The sequence below is a fragment of the Diadema setosum genome, chromosome 9, assembly GCF_964275005.1.
Source record: "Diadema setosum chromosome 9, eeDiaSeto1, whole genome shotgun sequence".
In the NCBI taxonomy this organism is placed as follows: Eukaryota; Metazoa; Echinodermata; class Echinoidea; order Diadematoida; family Diadematidae; genus Diadema; species Diadema setosum.
The window spans coordinates 2,861,968-2,886,113 of NC_092693.1; the positions used below are offsets into that span (position 1 = coordinate 2,861,968).

Genomic DNA, 24,146 nt, shown 5'->3' on the forward strand with positions numbered 1-24,146 from the left:
TCCTCACTAAAGATGGATTTAGAATCAGAATATGACAATCTCTCACTCTTTATATCCACATCCACACCCAATCACAATGACAGATTGGATGCAGCATCAGATGAAAGTAACAAGCAGTTTCAAAGTGAAAAGCATACAAGATGAAATCGCCATTTGAATCAGCTTTCATTGTGAAAACTGCTCATATTAGGGCATTTGGGATGACGAATCAGGGTTAAGATCTCATTGTTTAGATAATCTGCACATATTAGGGCATTTGGGATGATGGATTAGAGTTTAGATGTCATTGTTTAGATAATCTGCTCATATTTGGGCATTTTGAATGATTGAGGAGAATTAAAATTGCACTATTTAGATAATTTAACAGACTTTATTTGAAGAGTTTGTTCGCAAAAAACGATAAGTCCATATTTGCCAAATGGAGATATTTGCGATTAAAGGTCAAGAAAAATAAAGAGAATAAGAAAATTTATGCTTCTTTTGACCATAACTTCAAAAACGGAACTTTATATGTAGTGACCAATATATCATTGAAAAGGTATTATTTTGTACTTTATGACACAGACCGTACTTCAAAATCTTCAAAAACGGACTTATCGGTTTTTGCGAACAAACTCTTCATTTGTTTCCTCATTCACTTTCCTTCCCATGATTTTCCCCTGCCGGAGGGTAGAACAAATGAGAGATTTGATGCGGGCAGAATCTTATAGTCACACTGATGGCTGTTTTCTTGATTTGGCTTCAAAGTAATATTTTTTTTTCTTTTTTTCTTTAATATGCATTGCGTCCGATTCAATCAACTGAGACCACAGAGAGTAACCTTGTACTGAACCGTATCCAGACCTGCAATTCTGTCTTGGTATGTTTTCTGGGTATTTATATTTTATTTCCCCATTTACTTGTTTGTTACAACAAGTCTGCTATATGGAAGTGTGACCAAAAGAGGGTCTTAGTGAACCATTCACATGACTATCACTTGGAAGAAATTTCGCATGTATAGATAGAACAGGTTCCTGTATATTCTTAAGTGGAATATAAAAAATTGATTACAAAAAGAAATACCTATCTCTATTCAGCACATTGTTCTTCAGTGTTAGCTGTGAAGTTATTTAGCTACTAACAAACACTGAAGGACAACGTTGCGCTGAATAATTACTAGTTAAAACATGAGACTAATACTCTGTTTTGTTCCAAGTCCATTGTTAGCTTCTTTTCTCATTTTGCCAGCATGACTTTGTACTTCACATCCTGAGATGTTCCTCGGTGGAACATATCAGTTTCACCTGGTAAAATGTGCGTAATTTATTTACAAATTCCAGACACCATTCAACCTTTCAATGTCAAAATGAAATTCAGATGTCATAGAAAGTCTTTGAATCACATCTATTTGGCTCTCATGTATACTCCTGAAGACGTGAAACAAAGATAAATTGTGAATAGAAATGATGACACCAAGTCTGTCGCTGTCATAGTATTTCTGCCTACTCCTGAGGAACTCACCCTATCTGAAGCATAGACGACATCTGCCAGCCCCAGGGTTGTCACAGAGATGCCCACAGCTGGCCCATTGACTGCTATTATCAGAGGTTTGGGGAAGTCCACAAAGGCATTCACAAAGCCTCTGTTGGATAAAGAATAAACACTTGCCTAGCAAGAAACTCCACTCCACATCCAACTTAACTTTTAAAAAGATTCCATCAAATCAAGTCATCACAGTCACAGTTTCATTAGAACGGGCAAAGAAAGTGAAAATCTGGATTACACACATCTTTTCAAACTAATGATACTGGTAGAAATCATGCATACTGTTGCATTGAATGGGTTGATGATTTCATCATCTTATACATCTACCACTGGCTCACAAACAAATGAACAGTAAATGGTCCTTTTTATCTAATTAATTCCGAGAGCCATATGTGGCAACACATCCTTTTCAAAAAAGATTTTCATAAATACTTTTAAAGATATCTGTTGTTACACCTCAATACAACAGTTGTGTGGCAGTGTTGTTATGAAGCATTTTGTCCGAGAAAGCCATCGGACAAATTTGCTCTCAGCCAATCAGATGCAAGGATTTCAGTAGCTTGTAACAGTTTGTAAGAAAAATGTCCGACAAAAATGCCCTTCTGATGAAACGGCTGTCAATGAAATGTTGTCTCCCATGAATCATAAGGGGAACCAGCAACCTTCAACCAGTTTGGTTGAATGGCAGTGTAGCTCAGTTACAGCACACACTTACAACACTTATGAAACATAACCACAGCACAGAGATAAACTTAACCAGATAATGGGCTTGGAGGAAAATGTTATATGACACAGGCTGTATCAAATAATATGAAAAATAGATACAGCAATTCACACTACACATATTGATTCAACAGGACAGCGATCTTTTTTGAAGACTGAAAGCAGGGCTGCACACCAACTCATCTCTTCTACTGGTCCAACCTGTCTGTCAAACCAGTACGTACAGAGTTTTCTAGTGCTTTTTACTGCTCCTATTCCTGAAAAAGTTACAGGTCCATCAGTGATTTTTACTGGTCCTGGACCGTCGGACCAGTGCCAGTGTGCAGCGTTGTTTAAAGAAATACACAACAATCTTTTCAAAAATTCAAAATTCAAAGAACATTAATCTTTACTAAAGAGAACATACAGGTAATATAATCTGAAACTTCCCTCCTGCACTCTCTGGAATCACACAAATCTATGAGGTTATGGAGTAAAGGCTGTTGAAATGTTAATGATACATCAATACTCACTCTAACAGATGACTGCTCTTCTCAGATTCCTCACGCATGTTGCTAGGATCAATGCCCATGAAATTGTTGAGGTCATTACCGCTGCAGTAATAATCACCAGCACCTGTTTACAGGGGACCAAAATTAATTCTGATTAAATTGCCTCACTTTTGCTCTTAAATCTATTATTTTCACTGGTAATAAATGTCAGTGACTGTCTATTGCTTTCATTAATTTCTCCTCATTTTCAACTTTTGAAAACAATGCACTTTGACCTTTAGCAGAGACAATGTTGGTGCTAATTTCATTAATATATGGAATTTAATGAACAATTTGAGAGGTGTTTCATACATAGCCAGTGCATTTATCAACAAGGAAAAGTAGAAATTACGCGGTGCGTAATATGTGTCCCCGCCGGAAGTAGCATTTTGTAACAAAATGTGCAATACAGGTAAAAAATCAAGGTCAAAGAAGTCAAAGGTCAAAATTCTGTGTAGAAGTTTTGAAGCCCTCACCTAGTGCCATCACATAAAGCAAATGGAATCGAAATTGGGTTAGAAATGGCGAAGGAGTAGCATTTTGTAGCCAATGTACAATATAGGTCAAAAATCAAGGTCAAAGGTCAAAGAAGACAAAGGTCAAAATTCTGTGTTGAAGTTTTGAAGCCCTCACCTAGTGCCATCACATAAAGCAAACGGAATCAAAACCGGGTTAGAAATGGCGAAGGGAGTAGCATTTTGTAACAAAATGCAAAATATAGGTCAATAATCAAGGTCAAAGGTCAAAGAAGTCAAAGGTCAAAATTCTGTGTAGAAGTTTTGAAGCCCTCAACTAGTGCCATCATATAAAGCAAACGGAATTGAAATCGGGTTAGAAATGGCGAAGGAGTAGCATTTTGTAGCAAAATGTACAATATAGGTCAAAAATCAAGGTCAAAGGTCAAAGAAGTCAAAGGTCAAAATTCTGTGTAGAAGTTTTGAAGCCCTCACCTAGTGCCATCACATAAAGCAAACGGAATCGAAATCGGGTTAGAAATGGCGAAGGAGTAGCATTTTGTAGCAAAATGTACAATATAGGTCAAAGGTCAAGGTCAAAGGTCACAACTGAAATTCTGTGTAGAAGTTTTAAAGCTCCCATGTAGTGTTATCATATAAAGCAAACACAATCAAAATTGGGTCATAAATGACAGAGAAGTAGCAAATTGAACATTTTGATCACACACGGACGCACACACGGACGGACGCACGGACACACACACGTACGGAGCCCGTTTCATAGTCCCCTGCTCGAACTCGTTCGGCGGGGACAATTACCACATAGAGTGTGGTATAAAGACATGCCATTGTGTTTGGATACAGATACTAACTCTAAATGGGACAGACAGCACTGCCTTCTGCCTGGAATAAAAGGAACCAATTTACCCCCCCCCATGAAATGCTGAAATCCCTATATGCTTTGTACACAGCTTCCCACATCCATGCTGGCAATGGGTTAATCATCTTAGCATACATTAACAGAACATGCATTTGACTCCAATAAATATCACATTACTTTGGTCCTCATGGGCCAACTTTTTATCTTATGTTTTCTCCATCATATATCATGTATCTGATCTTGTTGTTTTTGACAATGTCAAGTGGAATGGATATCAGGCAGTTTGCACCTTGTACCCTTATATGTGTTTACAGTGAGAAGTACAGCTTGTAAATAATAATGAGTATCTATTGGTTTCCTTTCTGTATTAGGAGGTAAAATGAATACAGACCAACAAGACATGTAAGCCTTTTTAACATTAAATGGGACTTTTTATTTTCACTGACCAAGCCGAATACTCGATATTATGCGCCGTTGACTTGATTTAAACTGATAAGTTAACTGATAATTTTCAGTCTGGTACCATGTAAGATATCAAGACAACCTTTGCTCAGTACATACTAAAAACAAAACAAAGTAGAACAAAAAGTTTACATACAGATCCAGACCAACAGATGCACATATCTAATATGTTTCACACTCACTAATGCTCTCCAAAAAACAAGACATACTGAAGACAGACAGACAGACAGACAGAGAGACAACTTACCGGTTATTACAGCGAGTACTACATTGCTGTCTTCACCAGCTGCCTTCAGGGCATTAGCCCACTCTGTGTACATCTGGGGAGAAAAATTATAGCATCACACATACATACATGCATATAGCTCTGTAGTCATGAATAGAGACAGGGCTTCATAGCATTCATTATTACTGGCAGCTTAAAGGGAGACATAAACATTTGTTTAAATCAGCTAAAGACAACACAAATTTATGAAAATCACTTTGGATACATTAAAAGCTGTTATTTCAGCAGGGGTTTGATTTTCATGAATTTCATGAATCACTGTGGGGTTGAAAAATTTAAGACACATGATAATATGGTTAGAGGACGGGCATTAGTGCACTCACAACAGCCTCAGTGTCAAATTGTGAAAGTGAGATCTTGTAAAAATGTCTGTGACATCCTCTGTATGTGAAAACAACAGCATTTAGAGTAGTATGTTTGAGGGTTTGCAAGGTGCTCAAACAACATGTTTATGCTTGCAATGACGAAGAAGAGTCAAGATTACACAATCAAATAAATCTACTGATGTAAGAGACACAACTTTACTCTTCCTTAATAATTCAACTACTGATACTCTGAAATAGGCTACAGGGAAGGATTTGAAAATGGAAAATGACTACACATAAATGTATATTTCAATAAGATGATTGGATGCTATCTGCTTTGAAAGATATCGAAAAAATGTTTTTATCACAGACCTACCTAAAAGAAGAGTATTCTGCATCCTAATAATGTCTCCCTTGTAATGTCACATCCCTATTTCAAACAGTATCAAATCTATGTGGGATTAGGCCTGTTATGGAGTTTTGCAAGACCAAGGGCTATTAACATGCATGAACCAAAGTCAGGGTGATTCCACAGTGCAATCACGGAGATGCTTTCGTGTGACATGCATCTCAATGGGCACTAACAATTCCAGAACCAAGGAGATTTTTAGATTATTTTATCTAGACATGAGGAGATAGTAGGATGCTTTAGATTTGTGATGCGGATATTCGAGACTACAACTGCATTAGACATTCTTTCTCTCTCCCTGCGTCATGTTGAAAAGTAGCTTTAGATTACACAAGGATTCAACCTATAAGAAATAAAATGGTGCCCCCATATAATCAGCACATCAAGCAGCTCTCTGCGTCGCAAATTGAGCGGACATAAAAATTAGCCCAGAACGCGTAGTGAAAACTCAGACGACGCGAGCTATAAATAGATTGATTTGATCAGCAATCCTGGGCATGCTCAGAACAGGTTATTTTCCTCTGAGCATACGCTTCGCGATAATCTCCCTAGCGACATTTTCGCGATGCCTCCGGCAGAACGAGGGAGACTGGGCGGCTCCGCATGACTTACCGCAACTGTGATGGCATTCTTCTTCTTGGGTCTGTTTAGGGTGATGGTTGCCACCCCATCCACCACGGTGTAGAGCAGACCAGTGTAGGCCTGCGTTCCTGAGTCTGTCGACGCAGCCATTCCGTCAGTGTCCGTTCCCCCCTCTGCAGCCACTAAGTTGTTCACAAGGTCGACGTACTTATCTTTGGCTTGCTCCTGTTTCAAGTAAATGGTAACATATGATGCAACAGAATGCAAAAGGATATTTGAGAGAAAGCTATGCTAATGTCCATTACACATGTAACCACTACAAAGAGACAAAAACATTACATGTTGATTTGAACAGTTTTCAAACAGCTGAAAAGTTTGCAGTAATTTTGACATATTGAGGTCTCCTGTTTTTTGTTCTCCTTCACATATACATATAATCTTGTTTTCATTTCAGTATACGTCAAGCTGCACCAAGAATTTATCGGAGGATATCCATGCTACTCCTCAAAAAAAAAAAATGCCAAAAGCTAACTGTAATTAACATATCATGAGGTTTCAGAATGACACACTGTATTCATCACCCAGCTATCTATGTCATGGTGAAAAACATACCACACAATAATTTTTCTTGTTATGATCACAATGTACCATTACATGTTAAAATATCTTTTATACATTTATTCAGTCAGCGCAACAGAACAGGAACTTCATTTCTGTCTGTATCCACAGTAAATAATAACATTTGATTTATTTTTTTCCTCCTTACTTCGATGCTAGTTACATCTGAGCAACATAACTACATCGCTTAATACATTTTCACAAGATGAGTTGGGAATGATAAACCTGTAAACCAGTAACTGTGTTACTTTGTTTTAATTTAATCATCTGTTTTGCTTTGTAAATCGCTGATGGGAAAGTTGACAGACTTAAATTCAGCACAAACCTGGGTCATATCACCAAGATCAGTCCAAGCAGTCCACTTAGCTTTGCCAACAAAGTCAAATGCACCTGGTTTGGGGGTATTGCACTTGCCTACAGTTGCCTGTGCATAAAAAGTAAAACAAATACTAACATTGGTGTAACCAATACATAAAAGAATATCAATGTATGTATACTATTTCTCAGAATCTACTTGCGTCAAAGCCTAAGCCTTGCTCAAGCAATAATGAGATAGAGCATTATATTTGCAATGTGAAAACTTGAGATTACAATCATCTACTTACTCATAGCACTAACTTAGCATAACATCACTTTCACTTTGGTTCCAGAGAAAAAGAACTGTAAAGATTCATTAATTTTGGGGCTTTGGGCTCCCCCTGGGGGCATGGTGCTCTTTTGGTCGAGACCCTATCACCCAAGGGATTCTGCCTGCCAAGTTTGGTGGAAATCGGTCATGGGGTTCTCAAGAAGAAGATGAAAATGTAAAAAAAGTCTATGCATGATGGATGACAGACAATGCAAAATGGACACCAGATGAGGAATGATCGCAACAGCTCACTTCAGCCTCTGGCTCAGGTGAGCTAAAAATCTTTAACGAAATATTGCAACAGAAAGATGGCTCTTTTAGAAGGATGAAGTACTATTATGGAAAGAAATGGACCCATCGCAGCTTTCATAAAAGATTTAACATCTTCCAAGAGTTAACATCTATTTCAAACAGAAACAAATAAACCTAAAGTAGACAAACAGTATCAAATATAACACAGGAACCTGTCACGAGATAACCCTAACCCTAACAACTTCAGCTATTGATCACAATATGTATTGCATTCATCCTACTTAAAGAAAACTTCATGTTAACCTGCTTAAAGAGAGCATAAATCTGAAGTTTGACGTCGTTGCCAGGATCCCCTTTTAGTGTGCCGAGTCGGTCTTTGGCTGCACTGAATTCTGAGTCTGTCGCTGTGAAGAGGGCCGTTGGTCGGTGGATAAGTCGTTGTGACACAAGGGCCTGGCTTCTGTCAGTAAAGAATAAAGACAAAGGAAAATCGGATTATGAATACGACCTTTTTCAGGTTGTATGGTAAAGCGCGAATACCAGTGCTGAATGGAATGACAATATGGCCACTACATAATCATTGATTGCAAGTTGGTGCTAGCATGCTCACTGCCTATGTACTACGAACTACTCCTCCAGGTAGACAATGTCTTTCAATATTCAATTCTATAATTTAGTAGAAAAGCACTTCAACAGTGCACACCTCTGCCATGCAGCTCATTTCCTCCCATGTATGCATATACTGAAAATGGCCCTATTTCCTCAATGATGAAGAATCCTTTCTAGTGTCTTTGGCAAAGCTTCCTGCTGCACCTCGAGCACATGCTCAAACAGGCACAGCTTGAATTCTTTTGTTTGCTGGCCCTTTTTCCCCAATGATGAAGAATCCTTTAATTTTTTTTTTCCTGCATCTAGACAGTGAAGCAGATCACTGTCAACATTCTATCATCTTTTTCTCATGTCATTATCACCTTTTCCTGTAAATTTCATCAAAGTCCGTTCACAACATTTTGAGTTATTTTGCAAAGAGTCAAACAGACAGATAACAAACCAATGCCAGCAAAAGCATAACCTCCTACAGTGTAGGTAGAGGTAATTACCTGGTGAAGGAGGGTGGGGAGGGGGAGAATATAACAGAATGCTCATACGGGTGGGTGAGAGATTCTACACTGAAAACATTTTCAGTCCGAGGACATTATAAAAGAGATTTGCTAGTGTTTCAAATTCTGAGATTACTGCCTAATAACAAGGTAATTATCCTTAAAAAAAAAAAGCAAAAATCATACTGCATTATTGCAACAAAAAAAAAAAAGATGTTGGGTGAAATACCCAAGTTTACAGTACAGAATAATTGTCATTGAAAGTACAGCTGAAATGAAACATAATATTTTGGAACAATGGATCTGAGATTACTTTTCACTCATATCAGAAGACAGTACACTCCCATATTGATTCAAACTCCATGCTCAAAGGAAACGTGTCTGATCTGCACCACATGTTAGATTGAATTCACAGGTCAGGCAAGATTTTTACCATCAACAGTGAATCTAATCAGTATGTATTTATAAATAAGTAATTTATTCAAGTATCTATAAAAACTTGTTTACAATTGATGCATATAACTCAATCTGAAGCATAAAAACAAGTTACAGCATGACTCTTCTCTCTCTCTCTCTCTCTCTCCTCTGTCAAAGGCATAAAAAGAATAGAAAATACAGCATACTCCAGCACACACACACACACACACACACATAAACAAACAAACACACAATTAGTATTCCCAGACTGTATATTGTAACCACCACCTGCACGATAAATGTATCACATGCTACCCATTTATCTACTGGTAATCAGACACCATTTGGCATGAAACGCCATAAAATATTGCAAGATTGGGCAAGTCAAATGCCTCACACAAACCTCCCCCTGGTCCAAAGATCATGTTGAGTATTCCATTAAAACTGTGACGGCTCAGCAAGTAATTTAGCCGCCATTTTATTGCCTACCAAATTGATCAAATACTCTATCCCAAAAAGCTTCAAAAGGTTTGTGACAGAGCACACCAGAAATGCCTTACCTCAATCCTGTCTACAGCTATACAAAATCTGGCAGCACATAGGACATGGCTATGATCTGGACAAAGCTCTGCTGAGAAGGAGTATACAGAAAAGCGTTCAGCATTTTGAACCTATAGTTCATAGTGTAAATGAACTTTGATGGGTGGCAGAGTTAAAAAGCAGCCCCCCTTTTTATCTCTTCTGGATATCTTGTAGATAGACCCTACACTGACAGCTCATGGAAGCCTTGTTTCTTTCCATACACGCAACTGAAGCACCCACCCTTTTAACTACCAATACATGTACTTCAAAATATCTCAATACACATATAACACACTTATACACAAACATGCACACACACAAACACAATTCATTTAACCTCAGCATCCACACACACACACACATATTGACACAAAACCCAGCTACATCAACTTTACCTGGATATACAACTTGTAGTAAAAAAAAAAAGAAAGATATCCAGTAATGTACCACAAAAAAAAAAAAAAAATATCCAGTAATGTACCAAAAAAAAAAAAAAAAAGAAAAATGATAAAAAAGGACACACTCGGCATGCCAGTCTATGTCAGTACAATAGCATATATGTTATGTACCAAAAACTGTTATAAAAAGATAAAACCTTTTACTCCTGTGTTAGTTTCCTAAATTACCCCTAGCCTTATCTGAATATTTATCTTTCTTTTTTCACATTCGTCTTCTTTTTCCCTCATCCCCTTCCTTCCTCTGTATCTCTCTTCCCTCCTTCTCTTCCTCCTCTTTCCCTTCTCTCTCTCTTTCCTACTCAGTGTTCTCTTTTTTGTCTCTTGTCTCTTCTCACTATCCACCTTTTTGTTTGTACAATCACAGTAACACGCAATTGTGACAATCTATTTTACACCCCAAAATATGAATCCTTCCTTCTTCTCTGCTCTTATAAATATCTCTTACCTTTGCTCTCTATTTTGGAGGTGACGCCTTCCGGCATACAATCATTAGCTGTTTGACGTAAGTGGATCATTAGAGATACGTTTTTTGCTCTGTGTGTGCATGGATAACATTGTCAACACACACACTAATCATGGATAACATTGTCAACACACACACACTAGTCGGAGTTTATCTGAGTTTCTTAGATCACCTGATACCACTCTTGTCTCTTATCAAGCTCCACAGAACTCTATTTCTAAAGTTTATGTCACTTCTTATAACTTTGTAATCAGTTCATGCAAATATGCACTGCAGTGAACTTGCAAAGGTCTTTTATGAGGCAGGTAACACAGGACTTGAGAGTGGAAATTTCTTTCCAGCACCAGATGTCTTCAGTGTTTATATCAGCTGGAACCAAATCTACATGCTAGAACATTCACAATAAATTATTTCTCCTTCTTTACTTCTCAGATGAAAGCTGGTTATGGATTTGCTTTATTCAGCAAAGTCATAATCTTGCTCAGCCTTTACCCAATGACTCTGTGTTGCTTAGAATAGGTGATGGTCGTGACGTTTGTAGATTGTTTGAATTCTTATCTTTCATACCACCTTGTACGCAAACACATAAAATTGTGACATTCCCTCAGCAAGCTTAACTCATAAACATGGCACACTATTTATTTGAAGCCAATAAAACAACACGATAACAAGAAAACACTTTTAACGACATGCTCTTCAATAGCGTCATACCTACATATGTACATACTTGTTGATAAATATTACACAAAGACAAAGTGCACGGATGAAAACCTGAAAGAATACACACTACAGAGCTCTTTTCAAGATGATATTCTAACCAGCTTCATAAATGAAACATTTAATCTTATAAAATGACAAACACTTAATAATAAGAAGCAAGATTACAGTCACAATGATAATAATAATAATGAAATTTTTATAGCGCATATAACAAATGAATGTTACCTATGCCACAATCTTAAAAATTACTGGAATCTGCCAGGACAATCTTCTCTAAAAAGGTGTACCACTTTGATAATGTGAACATATTCTGAGTTTGAAAAAAAGACTTACATTTTTAACTTAATTGACAAGTGTTCATCAGCAAAATAGACAGGCATAATTACACTCCTTCCGCGCACTACATTCATAGTTACTTTGCCTGGTTTAAATTGATCATAGTATCTCATATCAAACAAACCACATGTTCCTTCAGATAATACTCGAATAGTATAAGCATGCTACCTATGAGACATTTGAATAAACCTCTAACATTTCAACATTCACAGGCAAAATATCAAAGATTTTCATTTGAAAAATAAGCCTGAAATGTGTTTTACATGTATTTAGATGTTGTCTTTGTCTCCTTTTTTGAATGAAAATCATTGGCTTTCCAAAAAGAATGACTGATGTCTTAAAAATCAGCATCAGAATGTCAGACTACAATCCAGTTTTTCATGGCTAAGTTATACCAATTTTTACTGTAGGTGACATCTTTTCTTTTTTCAATGAAAATACACACGCATATATTGGTCACTGTTTTACTCCTAATAATAACCAGCATCAAGCATGCTGAAAGATGGGGAAAGGTTTGGGAGAGAAAGGAAAGAAGGAGAGGAAGAGATGGTCAGCTGAAGTTCCCTCCGAGAGAAAAAGTTTGGCCTGTAAAGGTCACTTTTTTGTCTCCCTTGGGCGGCGGCTATAGACAGGTTTGACTGATGTCATCAATAATGGAGATATTTGTAAGATCAGCAGGTAAGTAACCATATTAGTCATTATTATATTATCAGAGAATGAGGGGTGGAAGTGCCAGTTTCCTTAGACATTGGAGTCGCTGCTAGAGTACGGGGGCACACGGGCAGAGATGGAGTTGCTGCTGGTCCCCTTCGGGGTGTTCAGAGCCTCCAGGCCAGCCAGATTGAGGGAGAAGTTGCCCTTGAGGGCGGTGAAGACTTGGCCGAAGGACTGGAAGAGGGGATCCAGGGTGGAGCGGACCATAATGCGGGACAGGATCTCCACAAGCCTGGTGACCTGGAAGATCACCTTGAGGAACGGATTGACAAGCCACACCATGGTGAAGTTGAGGGTAGCAAACACCAGGCCCCATGCAACAGCCAGGGTGGGGCCCAGGAGACCCACCAGGAATGTGTAGAAGGCCCTCTGTGGGAGCAAGGGAGAGAGGAGGGTGGGAGGTGGATGGAATTAGTAGAAATTCAGCATTTACCTAGTGACAACACACACAACAGCCACGGGAGGCTCTGGACAGGCCTAAGCACATTAAATATGACTTGGAAACTTGGAAACTGTAGCGGCACACTGGGTACAACAGACACATGGGTAGATTCAAAGCTACACATTGCACGGAATGATTGATTTGTATGCCTTTCCGCCTGCCTGAACTAAGGTTGTGGAAGGACTCTTTACAGCGCTCATCTTAAAAACCACATAAAACCACACTGAAACCACCAAGATCTGCATCACTGCTAGAGCAATTTGGGGTACTCAGCACACGAAGAATTCTTGACAGGCAGTGTCTAACAACTTTATCCAAGGGATTTCCACTGCTTTACATACAATGTGACAGTTGATAAGACACTAAATACTGGTATGTAATAAAGTACTATGCAAATGAAACATACTATCATCATTGCAACACAATATCTATGATCAGTTACCATGGTTACACTTAACATGAAGGGTGTGGTTAACATATTTGGCGACTTCTAACACAAACCTTCCAAGAAAATATGTGGTAATCAAATGATTGGGGGTTTTTTTTATGACTGATATACATGTATTTATCTGTTCAATGAAATGAACTTGAACTCGTGTCAAATTATCTTTAATCATTTGTCAATTCTAATTATTTGAACTACAAAATTTAGGGAACAAAATTTCTACTTTCAATTAAGAATATAATCTCAAGGCAAAAAGCCTATAAAAGAAATGGGACTTACCGACGTGACTGAGTAGATTGTCTTGTTGAACCTCCAAACAATGTCAATACTCTCAGATCCTGGAGACTCTTGGAAAGTTTCAGAAAAGTCAACCTAAAAACAAAAGCAGATATGAAACAAAGCATCACTCTTGATGTCTTACTTCAGAGAATACTCACCACAATGTAAGTCAGGTAATGATTCTATTTAAAAAAAAAATAGTATTTGTTTCATACAGATATAGAAATAAATGTTTAGACTGAACTTTAAAGGGAAAGTGTGGTCAATGGATATGAGTGATTGCATGTCATACAGTGTTCTGCACACTGTTTACATCATTAGAAATTTGTTCATGCACATCAGTTGTAGACACTTCAAATCATAAGACTATGACAGCCCGTGAGCAGACATGTCAAAACAACTGATTCATCAATACCAGCAATGTGTATCATTTCAAGGCAAGTAGATTTTACAGAATGGTACACAAATAATTTAAGTTGTTGTTTTGCAATGGTATGGTTTATTTGTCAATTCTCATTTGCAGCTTTTTTTTTTCTTTCCTGTAATAAAAATATTGTGATTTGATACAAACAAGAGGAGTTTCAGCTAGTTTCTGAGCAAAAGACAAATGAGACTTCTACAAACAAGCCATTTTTAGATATCTGTCTTTTCGTTATTTGGTTGGTCTGATTGGCTGATATCTCTATAAACCTCTTAGTGGAGTTTAATTTATTGCTTGTTCCATTCCTTACATTCACATTGGGCCTCAGGGAGCACAGATCCGTGTCATCATACTTGGCCGTCTGCTTGGCAGGCTCAAAGGCCCCATTGCAGCAGGGCCGCTTGGCGGGCACGGGCAGCTCGCTGGGCTGATTGTATAGGGGGTAGTAGCCTCCGCTCTGGGCCACCAGAAAGGTAGCGGCCGGAGAGGCAGCATGGTTCTGCTCTTGACCGGGCTGGGGGGACATGTTGAGGCTTAATTGGTGCTTTTCTTGAGTGTAAAGAGATCAAGATAAAGAGGAAGATATAAATCATATTTGACTGCAAATGAATCATTATCTATCATTTTAAATCCATTTCTTCACTGGCAATAATCCAAACAGAATATACTTAACATCAGTTCTGTTATTCATGAGTGACTTTCAAATATGTTTATCTCACATATTAAATATTTTTAGAACAATTATATAGTTTACGGTCTTTAATTCTTCTGTGTCTAATCCAAGTATGCCTATATCACAAGATTAAGGAGATAATGAACTTAAATCAGTTGATATGAAAAATTGGGTCAAACCAAGCCTACTACAATTGCCTCTAATAACATATGGACAATATAGCATTTTCAAACTTTAACAAAAAAATCTATTCTTTTTCTGGTTTATTGCAAAAACTAAAATCAAACATAATATTCACATGTACATCGGCTTACCTTCAGATGCAGAAAGCGCCTGCTGCTGAGATGTAGTAGTCATTGCTGTGGCCGAGTCCGCGCTCTAATCTCCACTGATATAGTCCAATTTACTTGGAATTTGAACTTCTATCAAGTGCTTTTTGATCATGTGATCAAATTTTATGGCTTTGGACTGTTCCACTGTAATCTTTCCACAGGGGTAGTTGAGCTTTGCTTTGTCATTTTGCTTGATATCTTGCTGAAATTAAGTCAAAATTAAGACTTTATTTCAACCCTAGAGATTCATCAGCTATACAGCATTACATGTGAGCTGAAACACAATTCCAATATCTTCAAATACATGACATACGATATTCCCTATCACCTGGAACTTCCAGCACAATTTGCTCTACAATCAATAGCCTATGACATCATTTTCTGATGGTAATATCTCAGCTATTTTGGGAGTTTGTTGTAATGCCCTAAGACTGTGCGCCACTCCATCAAGCGGGTACCCAAGAAGTCCGGATACAGGAACTAAGATGTTGTTATCAGCTTCGGTCTGAATTTCCCGGTCAACCTTGGACATATGTTTGCTCTTACTAGTAGAATGTCCAAACATGTGTTCTTGAAGGCAATAAAAGGACTCCATCAGAAGCTTCACAATGTTCAAAATCTTGCTGCTTAGTTTCTTTAGGAGCATGCTATCAATTAAAGAATAAATCCATGACGGAAAGTCAGATAGGTCATTGATTAGATGGAGGTTTGTTACCCATTAAAAAAGTTTCCATCACTAAATAAGCCAATAAAGAGTTTCTGTTGTTGTTTGCATACAAATAAATGTAAAAAGTATTCACACATACTTAAATAGTCAAATAATTCCTAGATAGCTTAAACAAAATATTTTCATATTTTCATAGTATGTTAGTTGGCTCAATAGATAATACCCTTGGTTCGAGTCCACAAGTAGCAGTAGTTGTGCCCTTTTTAAAGGCACTTTATCCCTGTTGCCTACCCCTTTAGAGCTGACTTCTATCGTCAGTTCCATTAACTTTCTCATTAATCTTCAGTATCTAAGGAGGAGGAATCCCCCATCTTGCCCCCTTCGGCTGCTTCGGCATCTCTGGTTGCATCACTTGTATAAATGACATCAGAGATCCTTGGAATGACATGCCTCTGAAGCATCAATCACAAAACTCTAGAATGCCCTCTTGTAAGTATCTACTGTTATCAGCACAGTACATCCACGGTGATAGATAGTATCTCACAATGTAACTTGCAAGTAATCCAACACTGATCTTTTTCTTTTTACTCATCTGCAAATTTATGCAAGCTAAGAATGAAATAGCAAATGATGCCAGGAAACAAATTAGCATACTGTATACGCCATATATTTCGCGAGTCTAAATTTTCGCGAATCGGAAATTCCCAATGATTTCGCGAGTGATTAAATTCGCGATCGTGGAGTATTGTACTGAATGGAGATATGTACATGCGTACGTCACATCCACATCGGGATCAGAGTCAATATTTTCGCACGTCTTTAATTTCGCGAACAGCACCTGGCTCGCGAAATTCGCGAAAATAAAAACCTCGCGAAATATTCAGCGTATACAGTAAATCACCTTACCTTCAGATTTACATCAAATCCAAGTTACTTTTGCATTACTATGATAGTAGCATTCTCAGTCATTCACATCCTGTTTCTCTATATATACCTGTACATCAAAATTACTGACTTGTAAACCATAGACTACAATGGCTAGCACTAATGCAAATTCATACTGGTACATCAACCCATGCCAGGCATTGAAATAATTAACATCAGTCAATTTATGTCATCTTTATTTTCCCCCATTTCATTTTACTTTATTTTCATATTTCTTATGAAAATGGCACAGAAAAAAACAAACAAACATAGCAGTGCCAAAATTACAAAATACAAATTAGGCAAATTTCACCTGAATGTCAAACAGTCTGTCTCAATATACGACACAAAGGTCTGTTTACACTAGTGTTGGATTGTGATCAAAGTACGAGGAAAATGATTAGGCCTACTTAAAAGCAAGCTTGTTCAAGTCGTAGGTCCCACTCTTGAGTTTGAGTGTAGAAGTTAACATTATCTCTTTTGCGATCTTCATGCTTTTCCCTGAGCGAGCCAAAGAGACCTGTACCATTATCAACCTGTAGATGGAGCTGTTGCATACTTCTTCTCTTCATGCTTTGAATGTGGGTAATGTATACACTTGCATCCACAGATGATGGTAACTCGAGCTGGAGAAGCAAGACAGCTGTTGGGCCTAAAATAGACTATTGAGACTAAGTGCAATCCATATATGAATGTCACTTGGTGATACCTTGTTCACCAAGTAACTAAATGCAGACAAACTGGATTACACCTATTTAATTAGTGTACTCAACAGGACAGGTGAATGAAATGGCTTGATAGGTACTAAGGGAACAAAATAGCCACGAATTCTAATGTATTATCGTTTAATAAATTGGCTCATTGAGATTAACGCAAATGCCATCATGATGATGCCTTTCTCAGCATGAAATAATGGAAGCAAACTTGATAATGATGATTAAAATGTACTCATTTATAGGAATCATGGGCGTAAATCCCGGGGGGGATGGGGGGGATATATCCCCCCCTGAAATGGAGGAGGGGGGGATGGCCTGTACAATCATCCCCCCCTGAATTTTTAGGAAAAAAATGGAGGAAGCAGAAATGTGATATGTATCAATTTTGGCATATTGCATGACGTTTGTACGCCGGCCTTCAGACAGGTAACAGAGCTGAACAATATATGCTATCTTGTAGGAAGATGTATACACAATTTTCTCAGGCGCTCGCTCGCTTCGCTCGCTCGCGAAGAAAGTAACATCGGCATACACTGCGAGGTATGGCTCAGACGTTGACAACGTCAAATAGTATAGGCCTACATGTAAACATCCTATGACGCGAGTAACTGGGGACCATCTGCAAAATATGTACGAAAACAAACAAACAAACAATAACAAAAAATATATCGCCATAATTGAACCCCCTCCATTTCCTGAATCATTATTGAGAAACGACAGTGACTGATGACTCAGTCAGGATGGGCATACCCAGGGAAGATCAGGGGCGTCGAATCTATTGGGGGGGGGGGGGGCAAAGGGGCATTTGCCCCGCCCCTATTTATATACGGATGTGTTTAGGCAGACAAATCATTTATCCCCCAAGCAATTCCCGAGATGAGGACAAGTCTCGAACTTTCTTAATGGAAAATATTGTCCAAATATCGCCAGAATTATGCACCAGATCGTTGTATTGCAATCATAAACATGCAAATGCTCTGCTATACAGGATCCCTTTCGATAAACTTTGTACACTTTTGATATTGACGTATATTTCCCTAATTTATCAAAGAGTGTGGAGCAGATCTTATATTATGAAGAGGCGTCGATGGGGGGGGGGGGTGGTTCCCCCATAAAAGTGGGACAAACAAAAGTGAAAAATATAGCTACAAACGGCAGTTTTTGGAGTGTAAAATGTCAAAATTTTAAAGCTCGCTCGCTCCGCTCGCTCGCATTTAACCGCTATGCCATTCTCCTGATGTTGCTGCCAGTGACTGACAGCAGTTTTTTATGAAGAGGCGTCGATGGGGGAGGGGGTGGTTCCCCATAAAAGTGGGACAAACAAAAGCGAAAAATATAGCTACAAACGGCAGTTTTTGGAGTGTAAAATGTCAAAATTTTAAAGCTCGCTCGCTCCGCTCGCTCGCATTTAACCGCTATGCCATACCATACTCCTGATGTTGCTGCCAGTGACTGACAGCAGTTTTTTTATGAAGAGGCGTCGATGGGGGGGGGGGGGTGGTTCCTCCATAAAAGTGGGACAAACAAAAGCGAAAAATATAGCTACAAACGGCAGTTTTTGGAGTGTAAAATGTCAAAATTTTAAAGCTCGCTCGCTCCGCTCGCTCGCATTTAACCGCTATGCCATTCTCCTGATGTTGCTGCCAGTGACTGACAGCAGTCGCGCCCGGTGCGCCCCCTTAATTGCCAAAGCGAAAAATATAGCTACAAACGGCAGTTTGGGGACTGTAAAATGTCAAAATTTTGAAGCTCTCTCGCTTCGCTCGCTCGCATTACTAATCATTATTCCATTCTCCTTGTGTTGCTGCCAGTAATTGCCAGCAGTTTTCGCCCGGTGTGCCCCCCCCCCCCCTTAATTTCCAAAGCGAAAAATATAACTACAAGCGGCTGTTTTGGGACTGCAAAATGTCAAAATTTTGAAGCTCGATCGCTTCGCTCGCTCGCATTTAACCATTATGCCATCCTCCTGATGCTGCTGCCAGTAATTGCCAGTAGTTTTCGCCTGGTGCGCCCCCTTAATTTCCAAAGCGAAAAAATACAGCCACAAACGACAGTTTTTTAGACTGTAAAATGTCAAAATTTTCAAGCTTACTCGCTTCGCTCCCTCGCATTTAATCATTATGCCATTCTCATGATGTTGCTGCCAGTAATTGCCAGCAGTTTACGCCCGGTGCGCCCCCCTTAATTTCCAAAGCAAAAAGATACAGCTACAAAGGACAGTTTTTTAGACTGTAAAATATCAAAATTTTCAAGCTCACTCGCTTCGCTCGCTCGCATTTAATCGTTATGCCATTTTCCTGATGTTGCTGCCAGTAATTGCCAGGAGTTGCGCCCGGTGTGCCCCCCACCTTAATTTCCAAAGCGAAAAAATACAGCCACAAACGGCAGTCTTTGGACTGTAAAATGTCAAAAATTTTCAAGCTCGCTCGCTCCGCTCGCTCGCATTTAACCACTATGTCATTCTCGTGATGTTGCTGCCAGTGATTGACAGCAGTTGCGCCTGGTGCGCCCCCTTAATTTCCAAAGCGAAAAAATACAGCCACAAACGACAGTTTTTTAGACTGTAAAATGTCAAAATTTTCAAGCTTACTCGCTTCGCTCCCTCGCATTTAATCATTATGCCATTCTCATGATGTTGCTGCCAGTAATTGCCAGCAGTTTACGCCCGGTGCGCCCCCCTTAATTTCCAAAGCAAAAAGATACAGCTACAAAGGACAGTTTTTTAGACTGTAAAATATCAAAATTTTCAAGCTCACTCGCTTCGCTCGCTCGCATTTAATCGTTATGCCATTTTCCTGATGTTGCTGCCAGTAATTGCCAGGAGTTGCGCCCGGTGTGCCCCCCACCTTAATTTCCAAAGCGAAAAAATACAGCCACAAACGGCAGTCTTTGGACTGTAAAATGTCAAAAATTTTCAAGCTCGCTCGCTCCGCTCGCTCGCATTTAACCACTATGTCATTCTCGTGATGTTGCTGCCAGTGATTGACAGCAGTTGCGCCCGGTGCGGCCCCCCTTAATTTCCACAGCGAAAAATATAGCTACAAACGGCAGTTTTTAGACTGTAAAATGTCAACAATTTCAAGCTCGCTCGCTCCGCTCGCTCGCATTTAATTGCTATGCCATTCTCCTGAAGTTACTGCCAGTGATTGACAGCAGTTGCGCCCGGTGCGGCCCTCCTTAGTTTCCAAAGCGAAAAATATAGCTACAAACGGCAGTTTTGGGACTGTAAAATGTCTAAATTATTAATGCAAAAAGATTTCATCGTGGGAGGGGGAAACCTCCCTACCATACCCTCCCCCCCCCCTCGCTTGCTTCGCTCCCTCCGTGGCCGCACATAACCGCTCCTCCTAAGATCAAATCCTGTCTACGCCGGTGATAGGCCCCATTATTTAGTAGGCCTTCACATTGATGTCGCACAGGCGGAGCAAGAGCTGAAATACCACGATTTAGTCATTCAATAATATATTGTGAATATTTCATTTTCTTATTGTTTTTTTAAAGAAAAGAAAACAAAATTTCACCAAAAGTGTGCACCAGATCGCTGAATTTCAGGTCTGAAAATGCAAAATCTTCCTCGTGTGGGAGAGGGATACACACCCTCCCCCCGTTCGGTCGTTCCGCTCCCTCTCAGAGATATTTCAAAAACAGAAAGAAAAATGTTTTCATACTTTTAAGGTCTCATTTTCCGCCGAAAGTCATCTGACAAGCAAAAAAAAAAAAGCAACAAGAACAAAACGTCTTCATATTTTTGCTGCCACTTTCCTCCCACTATAACTTATTCCATGCAAAAGAGTGGGACATCCGATCCCTGTAAAGTGTGTGTGGGTGTGTGTGTGTGGGGGGGGGGGGGGGGGGGTTCACCAAGCTTCCCTCCCCCCCCCCCCCCCCCCCAAAGCTGCGCCGGTCCGGTTATGGGCTTGTAATCGTGGTGATGGTGACCACCCCCCCCCCCCACTCCTCAGTACGGATTTACGCCGTTGATAGGAATGCATGAATGAAATTGCTTTAAAGGTCCTCACGGAACAAAATACCCACAACTTTTGTTGCATGATAAGTAAAAAGTAAACTGGTCTATTGAGACTATGCAAATGCCATTGTGGTGATACCTTGTGCATCTCCCTCCCCTGGAAGGATAGGTTACTGATGATAACTTAAAATCATTTTAATGGTATTATTTACCACTTGCAGATGAAACTAAAACCCAGCTTTAGTGCTTCAAAATGAATAAAATAAAATGTGAGTTAGGGATAGAAACAACCAGTGTACAAAAGATAATCAGTGTAGTCAATGTTAAGTATTGTTAAATATACAAACTGTGAACAATATAAAATTGTCTCTAGACTAAATTGTCTACAGTTATGGTATAATGAAAAAAATAGTGACATCTCCTTATATTGTAGGCTTTATTGCAAAATGTTTATATGGTCGGATGTTTCGTGATAAAACTGACCTACACATATGCATCAAATATGATAACTCAAACATTTTAAAATCACTGTTGCCAAAGTAAACAGTACCTCCAATGCCAGAAAATGGGCGCATCCATACTGTCTTTTTTAAAATTTCAATTTGTGTTATGATTTGTCTAAAGTTGCTTATAAGGAAGCAATGCATGCTTGTAAACAGGCAAACCATGGGACCAATGGCTCCAAGTCCCCTCTGAAGGACTAGGCAATGAGGATAAAGTTTCTTGCCAGGGGACTTGAACCACTGATCTCTGACAGGTATACATTTATATGTCTAATCCACTATGCCATAGCAGCTCCTTAAAAAAAAAACAACAAACAAACAAACAAACAAAACACCAATGATAACAATAAATAAATAATAATGCCAAAAATATGTCACCAGGGCATCAAATTGTTGCTGTAATTTCAGGCACATCACATGTGTGCATTGTTGTTGTTGCTGCTGCTGCTTTTGTTGTTGATGAGTCTTTTGGGGGATTCTTTGCCTGTAATGGTGGGTCAATTATTTGGTCAGTTAGATAGGGGGGGGGGGGGAGTTCACTTTTGTGACAAAAGGGGCATATCTTGGCACCTTCACGCACCATTGGCCAATGTCGTCATCGCACAGTCCATCCCAATTTCGCTTTCTACAAGCTGCTGCAAGGATTACCCATTCAAGGTTCAAGGGGGATGGGGCATATCTAACTATCATAGTAATCAGAAGACAAATAAAGTAGAAAAATTATTATAAAACATAAAATGGTTAGGCATATATTTTGGCATTCTTTTATCAACATAGTCATAAGTGATGATCAGGCTATCATGAACCAAACAATAGATCTAATCAACATAATCTGCATTGTGTAACCCTTTAATAAGTAATCTGAAATCTGAAATATAATTACATTGTATGTTTCTTTTTTAGTTTTAAGTAGGTTAGGTAGGGAAGAATGGGGTTAGAGCTGGGGTTGGGAAATAGAGTTTGCTCCATAATTGAAGGAAAATGAAAACTCTTTCTCCCTAGCCTAAGGTATAGAATATCTAATACACTCTACAGTATGATGTGACAAGTGTTGTTGTTGTGCAATGTGGAGTACAATTTAAAAAGGGATGCTGATGTACGGTTAACACTGAAGTTAAAGGACAAGTCCACCTTCATAAACATGACGATTGAGAGAATGCAGCAATATTAGTAGAACACATAGGTGAAAGTTTGAGGAAAATTGGGAGAATCCGTTCAAAAGTTATGAATTTTGGAAATTTCAGTTCCGCGATCGCTGGATGTGAAGACTACTACTAGTAGTACTACAGTTTGTGATGTCACATGAGTACAACCACATGCAGAAACTATAAAGAAAATTCAACATATTTTCACTTTTCTCGCATAATAGAAGAGCACACGACTTGCCTCTTTCAGAAGGCAGGGGGAGTAATATTAATGTTAACATATATCAGTTACAAGTTGAGGGAAAGTGTACTTTTTTCAATATCGTTGTATGCATACAACTGCAGTAGTCTTCTCATCCAGCAGTGACTGCACAGAAACTTTAAAAAATCATAACCTTTGAACGGATTGTTCAATTTTCCTAAAACTTTCACTGATGTGTTCCACTTAATTGCTGCATTATCTCAATCCACATGTAACGTTAGGCCTATATGAAGGTGAACTTGTCCTTTTGACAACATAAGTGACACAGACAAGTCAAAGTGATATCAACAACATCACACTAGATCTAATGTGGATTTCACACGACATTCCTCTGGTCTAGCTCTGTACCAGAGTCTAGGCCTAGGTCTAACAGTTAGACAGAGAGGTGGGACCACCTCCCTGTCTGGCTAGACGTATAGAGGTAAGGTTTAGAGCTAGAACTACATTTAGACATAGGTCACATGGGTATTCTGCTACGAGTTTATAGGTCTAGTTTAGCCGGCAGCCAATGATGGCTAGCTAGACTAGCCAATACAGTGGGAAAAAGCTATAAATCAAGCATTTGACATAACCGTACTGGCGACCCAACACGTTGGTTCGTGTTACTGGTTAAAGCGCAACAACATTCCACTAACACTAGTAACAGTGCCAGTTCAGTGCTATTTCATCTGAAATCACCAAGCAAAGCAAAACGTACCAGCTACAGTATACGATGATCATTGCAGGACACAGGATTCAATATCTCGGACTGTGCACTATATGCAGCGTTGCGCTGTTTGCACGCTATTGCTAGCAGACGGCATGCGGCGTCCGCACTGCACCAGCAGCAGCCGACTCGATTCGCGATTGACAATCTTTTGATAAAAAGGTACGCTTGTACTTTAATCGACTCTTATCTGTATAGTGTATTCATACTGGGTAACTGT

The 24,146-nt window shown here is 39.1% G+C and overlaps 2 protein-coding genes across 3 annotated transcripts in view; both read right to left on the bottom strand.

Moving 5' to 3' along the window:
- Window positions 1-24,146, bottom strand: part of LOC140233521 (enoyl-CoA delta isomerase 2-like) — a 32,825-nt gene that overhangs the window by 8,534 nt on the left and 145 nt on the right. The window contains exons 2-7 of the mRNA XM_072313641.1: window positions 7,958-8,114; window positions 7,100-7,198; window positions 6,187-6,381; window positions 4,822-4,894; window positions 2,760-2,862; window positions 1,501-1,621 (exon numbers count right to left, since the gene is read on the bottom strand). Of these exons, the coding sequence (XP_072169742.1) occupies window positions 1,501-1,621; window positions 2,760-2,862; window positions 4,822-4,894; window positions 6,187-6,381; window positions 7,100-7,198; window positions 7,958-8,114 (748 nt within the window). The remainder of the gene's footprint in view (window positions 1-1,500; window positions 1,622-2,759; window positions 2,863-4,821; window positions 4,895-6,186; window positions 6,382-7,099; window positions 7,199-7,957; window positions 8,115-24,146) is intronic.
- On the bottom strand, window positions 11,012-24,051 carry LOC140232928 (caveolin-1-like). Of its 2 annotated transcripts, XM_072313039.1 has the most exons (5): window positions 23,918-24,051; window positions 15,019-15,238; window positions 14,342-14,580; window positions 13,611-13,703; window positions 11,012-12,813 (listed from the first exon to the last, which is right to left on the bottom strand). In XM_072313039.1, exons 2-5 carry the CDS (start codon window positions 15,059-15,061, stop codon window positions 12,472-12,474), a joined length of 717 nt encoding a protein of 238 aa, XP_072169140.1. In that variant the 5' UTR covers window positions 15,062-15,238; window positions 23,918-24,051; the 3' UTR covers window positions 11,012-12,471. The 2 variants fall into 2 exon arrangements, with proteins under 2 accessions (XP_072169140.1, XP_072169138.1); XM_072313037.1 differs by lacking the exon at window positions 23,918-24,051 and having other exon boundaries at window positions 15,019-15,304.